Source organism: Agrilus planipennis, unplaced genomic scaffold, assembly GCF_000699045.2.
Source record: "Agrilus planipennis isolate EAB-ADULT unplaced genomic scaffold, Apla_2.0 scaffold39, whole genome shotgun sequence".
NCBI lineage: Eukaryota > Metazoa > Arthropoda > Insecta > Coleoptera > Buprestidae > Agrilus > Agrilus planipennis.
The window spans coordinates 531,543-544,399 of record NW_020439074.1 but is presented as its reverse complement, the minus strand read 5'-3'; the positions used below and the strand labels follow the sequence as shown (position 1 = coordinate 544,399).

Here is a 12,857-nt window from a genome sequence, read left to right as displayed (position 1 = left end):
AAGCTTCCGTTATAAAAGTGCGAAACCAAATGCAAAAGCGGACGTGAAAAAGTATGCGGAACTTCCGTAATTGCTAAAGCGGAAGCAGAGGTCTGTTACATTACTAGTAGACATTACTTAAAACTCGGTACTATAATTAACGCAGAAAATTTTTAGAGATACTATTACGTATCTACTGTCTTTATGCGCTATAGAATTTCGCAATTCCGTGCTTTTCTGTTTTTTAGTTAAAGCACCTGAGGCGTTTCACACAGCAACCCAGTTATCTTTCCCTTTATTTCGGGGCGTATGCGTGTTGTAATATCGATTCAAGAACTAAGATAATGAACTTCTCTAAACATACGCGGATGTCAGTGTTTTCTATGGTGCTCGTTATCGCGCTTTCCAATACACTACCTTTAATGGCATTACCACGCTGGGAATGAAACCGCACTTTATGAATATACGTACACACAAACACTCACATATGGTTTTATTCACCAATCAGAAGCCAACAAACGCTAAAATTCTTTTTTTAAGGTGATGAAAATGTTAATGAAAAAGCACAGAAGTACACAAATATATTTAACAGAATTCTGTTAATCCCACGAACATAAGATACATTATTACAAGTTACCTAATAAATTGTACTATTTCTACGGCAAATTCAGTCATTTAAAACCGAAAATTGTAATTTTTGCGTTGTCATAAAAATTTAGTTTTCTCGGTGCTGAACTAATTTGGAATCTTGTAAGTGGAAATAAATTGGGATGTGATAAATGGTGGTAAAACTCCAGTATCAGCAGCAACAGCAATGGCGTCGATGTCGTTGCTGATGCTGTGCCATCAAATTTCTTAAAATTGTAAAAAGTAGTTGAGCGCAAACGAAGCGTTTTGGGCGTCTGTGGCTTTTTTACATCAGTCAGCGGTNTTCTATAAACAAATTGAAGTTTTTATACACTCTTGCTTTTATTCCAGGTGAAGATTGTTCTATGGATTCGATTTTCCGTAAAACTTGTCTTCTTTTCTTTTAATTAAATCGTTTTTTATATTTGTCATAATATTAAATACATCTAATATTGTAATGGAATTTAATTCCCTGTCAGTGAAACTAGCGCTCAGAAACATTTCCAAAAATATTGTATTGTACAATATTATTGATGTAAAAATACTCTGAATTTCGAATAATCGCTTACAAAATTACGATGTTTACTTAAGGCCTTAAATAAAGTATTATTGCGTACTTTGTGTCTTGTAAAGTATAACGTACGCACAGTCGAAATAGAGTACAATACTTTATAATAAAGTACGGGTGGCAACCCTACTTATATCCCTTTTATTGCAGTCTCTTTTTTCTAAGTATTATACGGTGTTTATTAGAACCTTAATAAACTCACAAGAAAAGGAATAAATCGTAAGGTCCTGAATCTCACGTGATGACAAAATTCACGTCATACAGAAATGAAAAGTAGACTTGACGTGTTCCTACTTTGACTAAATTACTGGAAGAGGATATGCATTAAACGTGTTCTAACTTTTCGCGTCAGATAACTAACTGAACGCTTTGAATCTGCCAAAGCACAATTTGTAAGGTACTTACTTTAGTACAACAAAAAGCTCACTTTTGCTCGATTTTCAACATCTGTTACCAAATTCCATAGAAACTTATTGTACTTTTTGAAAACATTTTGTAGCCTATTTTTAAAGAAAAGAAGATACAGTTTTACGTACTATTACTAAACCAATATTTTAGGTATTCGTGGGCAAGGACAGTATCAACAAGTAGACTATGGATGCGGAAGTTCGAATTTGTGTATCCACCACCCTTATTTCTAAACACTCTAAGGTAACAGTTCCTGTTTCGTTTCAACAGGTATTAATAAAATAGTTTTATAACTTAATTCATAACAATGTTCCTCCTGCTTCTTTCCTATTCCTTATTATTTGATATGGAGTACCCTCAAAAATTGATTTTTATTATCATACCTTCCCCTAGGGAAAACTTATCCTTGTCAAATCTATTGGAAGTCAGAGGTGTTTTAGTTGAATTTTATGTAAAAATTAAATTTTATCATTAAGTAGTGCTGCCAACGTAACCTAATTCAATGCTACCGGTAGGTCGCAGGCAGGATAATGAAATCAAAGTGTGAGATTTAGTTTAAAAAAAGAGAAAATTAATCTAGTCATAACATCACCTAAATTTTTAACATTATAAAGCGATAATTAGTACAGCTTTTAATTTAAGATTCACTATGCCAGGGTTACACTTTCGCAACCTGATACATAAAATGTCACAATTGGCATGTTTTGTGTCAATCGGATCACATTTTCTTAAACATCTTGTAACAAAATTACAGTCAATTTAACATGTTAAAACGGACAAAATTTAAGAACCAGTATAATGCTCACTGACAACTATTCCTGTATGATATACGTGGAACCCGTACGTCCCAGGGAAACCCTTGAAGGAAAGATCGAGCTGGTACCGTCGAAGGGGATGCGATTAGCTCACGCGTATATCGAATACATGGGAGAAGCAAAATGTGAATGGTTTCTTGATAAATCAGTGTACAGATTTCCTAAACGTTATCCCAAAGGCACAAAAATGAAAGGATCCAGAATTTTCTACTACTCGCGACACAACATTTACAACGGTGAAGAATTTTTACCGATTACGTCTAAAAAAATTTTCTATTTTACCACCAAATTTCCCCACGGACCTGCCACGTGGTACGGAAAATATGGTTCCATATCGTACCGTTTAAAAATCACCCTTAAGACGAGCGGCTTCGAAACGTTTACCCACGAAGAAGATATCTTGGTGCTTCCCAATCGTGACTTGACCCTAGAAGGTTACCTTCTCAATGAATGTCGTCGGAAGGCGAAAAGAAAATACAAATTTGGTTCACTTCAGTTGGGTGCCGTCAGTGTTTCGGTTTGGTTACCTTTATGTGGATTTGCTGCCGGTCAATCCATACCAGTTCTCGTAACAATTGATAACTATTCGGAAATAAAATTTGGCGGACTGATATTGGTGTTGACCATGATCGAAATATATCGAAGTCGCACGCCCTTCCCCGAGATTAAAACGTACAGGAAAGATATTTGCCGGGTAGTCCGAATGGTGGACATTGTAGCCGGTTCGTATGACTACTACGCCCTTCTGGAAGTCGATCAAACTATTCCACCAACAAACCAGTACAATCGTTGCAGCTCCTGTCATGTCATATACGAAATTTGGCTGACCTTGCAAGCGGCGATTCCGAGATATTCGGGCTACGGGTATCCCCACTTAACTCTATCAGGTATCCCGATTATTATTGGTACTACTCCTTTACACACTTTTCCTGCCAAACGGGTAACGGCAGAGGTTATGGATAGATTGCTGAGTTGTCGAGCGCCGGTTGTTATGGAACCACCTCTCACCAAAGAAGTCGAAGAGCTTAGAGATTTTGTTGACACCGAACTTACCGGAAGTATCATTTCCAATTTGACCAAACAAGTTGAAGAGAACCATATCGAACAGACAACGGCTATAGCCAATAGAGATCTACTGGAAGCGGTTAGCGATTCGTCTGAATCGAATAGCATTAACCCAATGTCGATTTCGTCAAGCAGTGGTACATTGTAAATTATTTATTGTGCGTTTCCGTCTGTTTAGAGTCCTTTATTTATAATGTCCCTCCCTATAAAGTTTATCAAAATAGTAAACATTTACTAAGAAAAATGTTCTTTTTAAATCATTAATTGATGTAGTATCAATATATTAAAACTGGGACAGAATGCTGACTGAGCATTTTCAAAAATTTAATTATTACTAAATTCAATATATAAATAAATAAATAATATACTGATGATATGAATAAAGATGTAGGGACGTGTTACAAATATAGAGGAGTGATACTTAGATTGTATAAAGAGCAACAGTCAGTTGGGGCTGCAACGTAGAGAAGTAAATATTAGGACGGGAGTCAGATAGGGATGCACACTTTACTGCTACTTTTTAATCTATAGGTACATCGAAGACGCGATCAACATCATTAAAGACAGTACAACTGTAGGATAGATATACAGAGGGAAAAGATTAATATGCTTAGATTTGCAGATGATATAGCAGTATTAGCATCTAGCAAGGAGCAGTTAGAGATAGCTTTAAATAAAATGGAAGCGGTACTGACAAAGCAGTAGGTACTGTATAAAAATAAATAAAAGTAAAACAAAAATACTGGTATGCAAAGGAAGAAATAGTAGGGGAAAAAGCGAATATAAAGATAGGAGACGAAAAATTAGAAGAAGTGGCCGATTTTAGGTATCTAGTCAGTCAGATAAGTCAGGACGGAAGGAGTAGTAGGGATATAAAGCAGAGGATAGCGCAGGGTCGAGTCGCCTTCAATAAAAAGGTCACTTCTATGCTCGTGAATAGTTAATTTAGAAATTCGAAAAAGGTTGTTAAAGGTGTATGTTTGAAGAAACATATATAGGCGGAAAAGAAAAGGTTAGAAGCGTTCGAAATGTGGTGTTACAGACGAATGATGAGAAAACCGTAAATAGAGAAGGTTAGAAATGAAGAGGTATTAGAAAGAATAGGAGAACAGAGGACTCTATGGTCTTAAGTCATTAAGAAATAGGCGAGAAAGGTTAGTAGGACACCTTCTCAAGTATGAAGGTCTAGTCAGAGACATATTAGTATCAAAAACAGGAGTTAAGAAGAGTAGAGGTAGACCTAGATTAGATTACTGTTCGCAAATAGTTAAGGATGTGGGATGTTCTAGTTTCAAGGAAATGCGAAAATTAGCTCAGTTTAGGAAAGAGTGGAGGTGCATGTCCAACCAGTCTTAGCACTGACGACCTTATGACAATGATGACTATTCAAGGAGAGAGGTAATGTTACCAAGTTCCAATTGAGTTTTCATTAACTGATATCCAAATAAATTTGGGGCTGGACAAGAGAAGAGAAATTAAAATGCTTTAACATTCCCACCGTGTTTCCTTTTATGATGGTATAGAGGTACTTCTATCTCTTCTAAATAACATGGAAATAAAAGAAATTCATTCTACAATCTGTTCGGTTTCTCTTTTGTTGCAAAAGAGGAACGTAAACGGCAAAATGTGTGAATGTTGAGACAATTTAACGATTCCCGACAACAACGTCTATGTATTATGTATACGGTCGCGCATTCGACGTAGCTGTCGAACGGAAACAGCTTTGCGTCAGCATTTTGGTTTTCCATCGCCATATCTGGAAATAGGATTGGTGTGTTTATGTCTTTCCTAATAAACTAACCCCTGCTCTGATCAATACCGCCACCGCGCCGACTTTGTTCACACTCCTTAACCAGACAGTTGCAAGTTAGTTGAAAAACAAAAGACGAGTCAGCCGCAATCCAACCAATTCTTTTTAGTCGGACGCTGGTGAAATATTTTTGATAATAAAAAAATTTTGGGCACCTCTATAATTACTTACGTTTACACTTACGACGTCATATTTTCCTTGTTGAAAAAGGCTTTATAATTCAAAATGAGTTGAACTGATGAAACCAAAGTTGCCCTTTACATAAAAATAAACATCTACACGAAATCAACAACTCAAATTCTCAAACTCATACTCGTTTGACCCCTAATGATTGGTCAGATTATACAGAGTGAGTTAACGAAAAGGGACGATTTGATGTATTACCAAAATAGAGCATGTTTCGTCCGTGCGAGACACTACCGTTTACCTAATCCATGTATGCATGTGACTTTTTCCTTTAGGAGTGCCTAGAAACAAATATGTCTTAAAATAACCCTCCCAAGCCCCAACGGCTGTCCAGGAAGTGAAATTGTCGCGGTACCGCGGCATATGCCGAGGGAGAGAAAGTCTGGAGGAGGAGGAGAGAGGGAAACGGCTGTATTAGATGGATGTAATGCGCAGCCGCGCAGGAAGCGGGGAGTCCGCTAGAGTCGCGGCGGCGTGTGCTGTGCTCAGCTGTTGTTTTCTTACCTCCGCTCTCCACGTGGCTGGGCATCATTGCTTCTATTTGCGGTCTGTTTAAGAACCAAATCATAATTTGCAGTAGACCTGTGAAAACGAAAAGTGTGCTGGAATACATTGTAGAAGTGAATCTTCAACGGACAAGTGAAAAAACGAATCGTAACACAATTTTTAGTACATTAGCAATCTGCTCGTAAACTTGAAGTAAAAATTTTGTTGCAATTCTTTTTTCCATTTGTCCGTTGAAATTTCGCTTCTACTATGTGTCCCAGCACACATTTCATTTTTGAAAATTGTCTCGTTTCGTTGGCTCGCCTTGTATGTACTGCTGAAAATCGGAATGAGTTTACAGTCAATCAGTCGGCGTATTTCCCGTCTACCTTTCAGTGACGTAATATTATCTACCTGTAGGTAGGTAGTTATAGGAAGAGACAAACACACATACGTAGACGTATACATAATACATCCCTACACATAAATTTCAATCTGTCAAATTCTACTTGACGTGATCAAAGCGCAATGTGGTCACGAATCGGTCTGCTTAAATTCATTTGCCTGATGAGCATTTCGTCTAATTATCGGTATGCTGCAGCCAGCCTTCAATTACAATCAATATGGTGGCAGCGCGTTGGCGTTAGCGTTAGCAATGGTGGCAGCGGCGGTGGTGTGTATTTATATTGGTAAATGCCTTCTCCCGTCTAATTGCCGAGATTAATTTGTAAACAACGTTAGTGCGCGTGTTCGTGCATGTTGTCCAAGCCTCAGTTTGAGCACGATATGCAAATAGGCGAAATTGAATTAAAGGCATGATTATGGGTGTCCTATCAATCGCCATTTTTCAAGCACGCGCCATTATACTTTGCATAACGCCATAACTTTTCATTATATGCATTTCTGACGCGATTCCAGCCGATACTATGAATACAGGCCATACCGTGATACAGGTCGCGATAGCGAACATTAAACTTGCACCTATTTATTCTGTTTTATCGCTTGTACGCCCTCCGGTCACTAGATGAATTATGAATTTCGACCGATTTTCCAATAAACCTATCCGAAGAACGCCGTAAAAGAATACGGAATTAAAAAAGGTTAAATTTCCGCTCTAAAAATTGCACTACTTATTGTGATTTGCGAGTTCAAAACAAATATACGTATAGAAAGGAAAAATAATTTTATTTTACATACTTAGTGTTTATTGTGGCAGTATAATTTTATGTTTAAAAAATGTACGTTTCTTTGACGACACACAAGTGAAAATTTTTAATTTGATGAATGTGTGTTGTGTTTTCTTAATCGCGTCTATCTGAAAATGTCAACGGCGCCTTTATAAAATGTCCTAAATTAACAGAACTCTCAAAATATTTTAAACAAAGTATAACAAGCCACATAAGCTTTAAATTGCGTGTATTTGACTTATTTATTTATATGAAAGAATGGCTGAAGGTACTTGTACGAATTTCCCCATACCACATTGTATTATTCAAAAGATAATAATTGTATGGAATAATAGAATGTCCCTATACTGTCCCAATTTAATCTCAGCATTATTACTTTCAACATTATTTGCAACTGTCAATGTCACAAAACCGAGCTATGTTGGATAATGAAAAGTTTTTAGAATTGCTGAAACCGCTTTCATTTATCTTACGAATTTTATTTTGGGACGATTTTGACTTATTATATTGCCATTCCTTTGCACTTTTACATGTCAGAAAAGTTTATCCAAAGATTTCTTAACTTTACCAGTCGTTTTTCGAGTTCTTTTTAATGTTGTTACTAAAATAAGAAATTTATAAATAAAACAATGTTAATTTCAACAAAATACAACAGAACCTCGATAAGTTAAAGACCAAGGGAAATTTAAAATAATTTGGGTTTATGAGGCTTTTACTTACTAATGGTTTAAGTTTAAGCGTTAAAATTATGTATTTCCAGTGACTTAAAACTCATTTCTACACTGTCTAAACCATGTAAACAAGAAGCATTTTTCCAAATTAGGAAATTTAGCAATTCTTTGTCTTTTACATAGAAGACTTTGTCCCGATTCAAACCACTTTTCACTGCTTACTGAGGTGCGATGCACAAATTATTCGTTTAATTTATAGAGGGTTTTTATTTTAAGTAATAGCGGTTTTGGACACCGAGGGGAAGGGAACACAAAATTTTATGAATTCATAGAGGTTTAAGTTATCAAGATTCTACTGTGATATTAAAACACTTTTAATTCGCTTTACTGTATTTTTAGTTTTTTTATTTATAAAATGAGCTACAAATAAAGGTTAGAAGCATTCGAAATGTGGTGTTATAGGCGAATGATGAGGATAAGATGGATAGAAAATGTTAGAAATGAAGAGGAATTAGAAAGAATAGGTGAACAGAGGACTCTATGGATGTCAATAAAAAATAGGCGAAATAGGTTGGTAGGACACCTTCTCAGGCATGAAGGTCTACTCGGAGACATATTAGAGGCAGAAACAGGAGTTAGGAGGGGTAGAGGTAGACCTAGGTTAGATTACTGTTCGCAGATAGTTAATGGTTGTGGGTTGCTCTAGTTTTCGGGAATGCGAAATTTAGCTCAGGATAGGAAAGAGTGGAGGTACGTGTCCAGCCAGTCTTAGGCCTAACGACCTTATGATGATGATGAACTACATATTTTCTTGAAGTAAGGTATCCTTAATTATAATTCAGTAAAAAAAAGTAAGTTTAAAAGAGTTCAGGATTTCCTTAAAAATCTGGTTTTTGTATTTTCCAGTACAATTCACGCATGAGAAAAGATTTTCTTGTTCCAAGGGTAGTAAAATTGAAATCATCATTTTGAAAATATCCTTTTGACGTTAGGTAGTCATTTCGTTTCGTAAACAGCACTTTCAAACAACAAGAACCGAATACTTTTTCCGTTTTATGAGCTCATAAATGCTCTCATTTTATGTGCCCTTATCATCGAAACGGGGAAGCTAAATTTACCTTAAAATGCAAATAAATATATTGCTTTCTTTCATAAGACATCATAAAACAAAAACTTGTACTTAGTTAGTGTTAAAGGGTCAAATCTTATTGGGAAAATAAGTCTGATATATCGTAGACGTATAGCATATATAGGAAGAGACAAACACACATACGTAGACGTATACATAATACATCCCTACACATAAATTTCAATCTGTCAAATTCTACTTGACGTGATCAAAGCGCAATGTGGTCACGAATCGGTCTGCTTAAATTCATTTGCCTGATGAGCATTTCGTCTAATTATCGGTATGCTGCAGCCAGCCTTCAATTACAATCAATATGGTGGCAGCGCGTTGGCGCTAGCGTTAGCAATGGTGGCAGCGGCGGTGGTGTGTATTTATATTGGTAAATGCCTTCTCCCGTCTAATTGCCGAGATTAATTTGTAAACAACGTTAGTGCGCGTGTTCGTGCATGTTGTCCAAGCCTCAGTTTGAGCACGATATGCAAATAGGCGAAATTGAATTAAAGGCATGATTATGGGTGTCCTATCAATCGCCATTTTTCAAGCACGCGCCATTATACTTTGCATAACGCCNCGCTCTGTAAAAAAGTAGTAGACAGGTACAAGACGCCGGAGTAAAAATTTAAATAGTGGGATTGCTTTAACGTCATCAAGTGTGCGGTTATCGAAGAAAAGTCAATCGATTCTTTTCAATAACATTTGACAATCCGGGACCGTTTTATAGTGCAAATCAAGCAGTAAACCCCGAAAATGTTGTTAAAGAGAAACGGCGTCGCGATAAAAATGCCGTTACATTAAAATTCCGGTTTATTCGACGTCATAAAGTGCAAAATAATCTGACATCAGATCATATTACATTTTTTATGCCAAGTGTCGATTCCGCTGAAATAGTGAGAGAAGAAAACTTGCTGTGTAATTTATGAGGACGGGCTAGTCAATTTCCTGGCATCGTTTAAAAAATTCAAGTGAATTATTGTTATGGCGCTTCGATGCTAGTCAGCCGCTTGATTCCGTTAACCTTTAACTGCAGCGGGAGACCCATACACATAATATATTGCATAGCAATTCTTTTTTAACATCTAGACATCTATTTAAGTAAATAATGCAAATCTACACAAATACACCACGTCCCACACACAGTAACTCAATTCCATTTCCATTCGTCAAACAGTACCTATGGCTTTTATGCTTTGTAGTACTGAAATTTTTCCAAAAGTACCTGTCAGGTGTTTATTATTATTTATAATATCTGCTTAAGAAAATATTAAATTATTATAATCGTGTAATCTTAAACTTTGTTATAATAGGTATAATAGCTTGATAATAATCAAGTGCAAAAATGTACCAGGGATCCTGGACTATACACTGTGGAATCGAAAATAAAATTTTCTAAAAATTGAACAAAACCCAATCATGGATAAAAATATTCTATTTTATTGGAATAAAATAGTTTTATAACTTAATTCATAACAATGTTCCTCCTGCTTCTTTCCTATTCCTTATTATTTGATATGGAGTACCCTCAAAAATTGATTNACTCAGGCTACGATTGGGTCAAAATAATAATCTGCTGAACACAATTTACTTCCGGCAAGTTACCACAGCGTCAGTTTATTAAAATCAACAAAGTTTGCTGTATATATGAAAGTTTAGTTTCCTATCTAATAAAATATGAAATTTAACCATACAAAATTAATAGCGAAATGGATTATAATACGTAAAAAATGCAGAGCTCGTAAGTGGAATCTGTTGCAGGAATGTTATATATTGCAACGGAGAACAAACAGAGTAACCAAAACTGATGCTTGATGATAGTGGAATATGAACGTCCACATAGTATAGAATATCGTCAGGAATTTACGAAATTTAATTTGAATATTGAATTAAAGGCATTTAGTTTTACATAGGTTTAAACATAGACGTTTCTGAATTATTGCAAACCATATTGGAATTATTACTTTTTAAAGATAAAGATAGGAGACCAAAAATTAGAAGATGTGGCTGATTTTAGGTATCTAGGAAGTCAGATAAGTCAGGACGGAAGGAGTAGTAGGGATATAAAGCAGAGGATAGCGCAGGGTAGAGTCGCCTTCAATAAAAAGAAGTCACATCCATGTTCACGAACGATTAATTTAGAAATTCGAAAAAGATTGTTTAACTGTATGTTTGGAGCACGGCGCTGTACGGGTGCAAAACATGGACAGTGGGCGCGACGGAAAAGGAAAGGTTAGAAACGTTGGAAATGTGGTGTTACAGGTGAACGATGAGGACACCGTGGATAGGGTAGGTTATAAATGAAGAGCTATTTGAAAGAATAGGAGAACAGAAGGATCTACGGAAGTCAATAAGAAATAAGCGAGATAGGTTGGTAGGACACCTTCTCAGGCATCAAGGTCTAGTCAGACACATATTAGAGGCAGAAACGGGAGTTAGGAGTGGTAGAGGTAGACCTAGATTAGATTACTGTTCGCAAATAGTTAAAGATGTGGGTTGTTCTAGTTTTAGGGAAATGCGAAGATTAGCTCAGGATAGAAAAGAGTGGTGGAGGTGCGTGTCCAACCAGTCTCAGGACTGACGACCTTATGATGATGATGATGAAATGTCACTCGGAATCTGTGGTTAAACATTATTGATTATAAACATCACACCTCGTATAATCAAGCCTTTGTTTCGCTTTATGGTGTTGAAGCTTCTTCAGTGTCAAACGTCAAATAGAAATACACATTCGAATTATTTCGATTGTAACTATTTTATGTTTGTGTTGATTTGAAAGTACATATCAAAAGTATCAATTCATTCGTACAATATCAATTTCCAAACGATGGATATTTTAGTCACAATGCAAAGTAAATTAAAGTGTTTATATAAGTTGCAGCTTCCATTCTCTCGGTCTTTGGAGAAACGAAGATTGAATTAGATCTATGTACTCCTTCCACATTTCACTTTTACAAAGGTAATTGTTGTTTCTGATGGACGCGTTATTTCGCTGATTTGTTCATTTTGTTAGAAGTCCCATTGTGTACAGTATTTCATCAGAGTCGTGTTTCAACTTTCTTTAACTTGTCTCTTGAGAACTCAATTTTCTGAAGTTTCAGGGCGATTTCGTATCTGTTCAAAAGTTAGTACTCGGAAGTTCGTTCATAGTAGCTGACCTCCGGCAGTGCCACCGACTGCCCTATTTTCTCCGACTTCTCCATTGTACATCATTTGAAATCAATAATGACCGGATCGGTTATTCTATCTGAAAACTCGTATTTTCGCATAATTAGAAGAGGTTCTTTACAATTTATTCAGAATTTATACAATGAAACGAATCTCAATTGTTCGTTTTAGTATGAACGATTAAATATTTGAGTTCATAGATTTTAGACAAAAAACTTTAGCGGAAATTTGAAATGGATGTAGATTTAAAGTTATTGAACACATACCTAGGTAAAAAGACGTTTTCTCTCATTTCGCCTACTACAATTACGTATCTACCTAATTAATAAAAAAGTATCTATTCATTTGAGATTGTTGTAGTAATTTGCGGCAGAATAATAGGTAAGGATGGATTAAGAGTAGGGTTGCCACCCGTACTTTATTATAAAGTATTGTACTCTATTTCGACTGTGCGTACGTTATACTTTACAAGACACGTAAAGTACGCAAAAATACTTTATTTAAGACCTTAAGTAAACATCGTAATTTTGTAAGCGATTATTCGAAATTCAGAGTAGTTTTATATCAATAATATTGCACAGAAAATGGCAAGCCATATTTACTGAACAACCTGATTTCCCAACTCTGTTCAAAGTAGTGTCACTTTTGCTGTCCGTTTCGGCCACTTCAGCATTTACAGAAAGAGTATTCTCTGTTATGAACGCAAAGTGGCGGGACGACAGGAATAAAGCTTCATTAAAACTAATTAAAAATGAACTTTTAGTTTA

General features: G+C 36.0%; 1 protein-coding gene across 1 annotated transcript; it reads left to right on the top strand.

Annotated features, from left to right (window-relative positions):
* The first annotated feature begins 2,190 nt into the window (after positions 1-2,190).
* On the top strand, positions 2,191-3,661 carry LOC108745016. The gene has a single exon (XM_018481025.1). It carries the CDS (start codon positions 2,381-2,383, stop codon positions 3,608-3,610), a length of 1,230 nt encoding a protein of 409 aa, XP_018336527.1. The 5' UTR covers positions 2,191-2,380; the 3' UTR covers positions 3,611-3,661.
* The last annotated feature ends 9,196 nt before the right edge of the window (positions 3,662-12,857 follow it).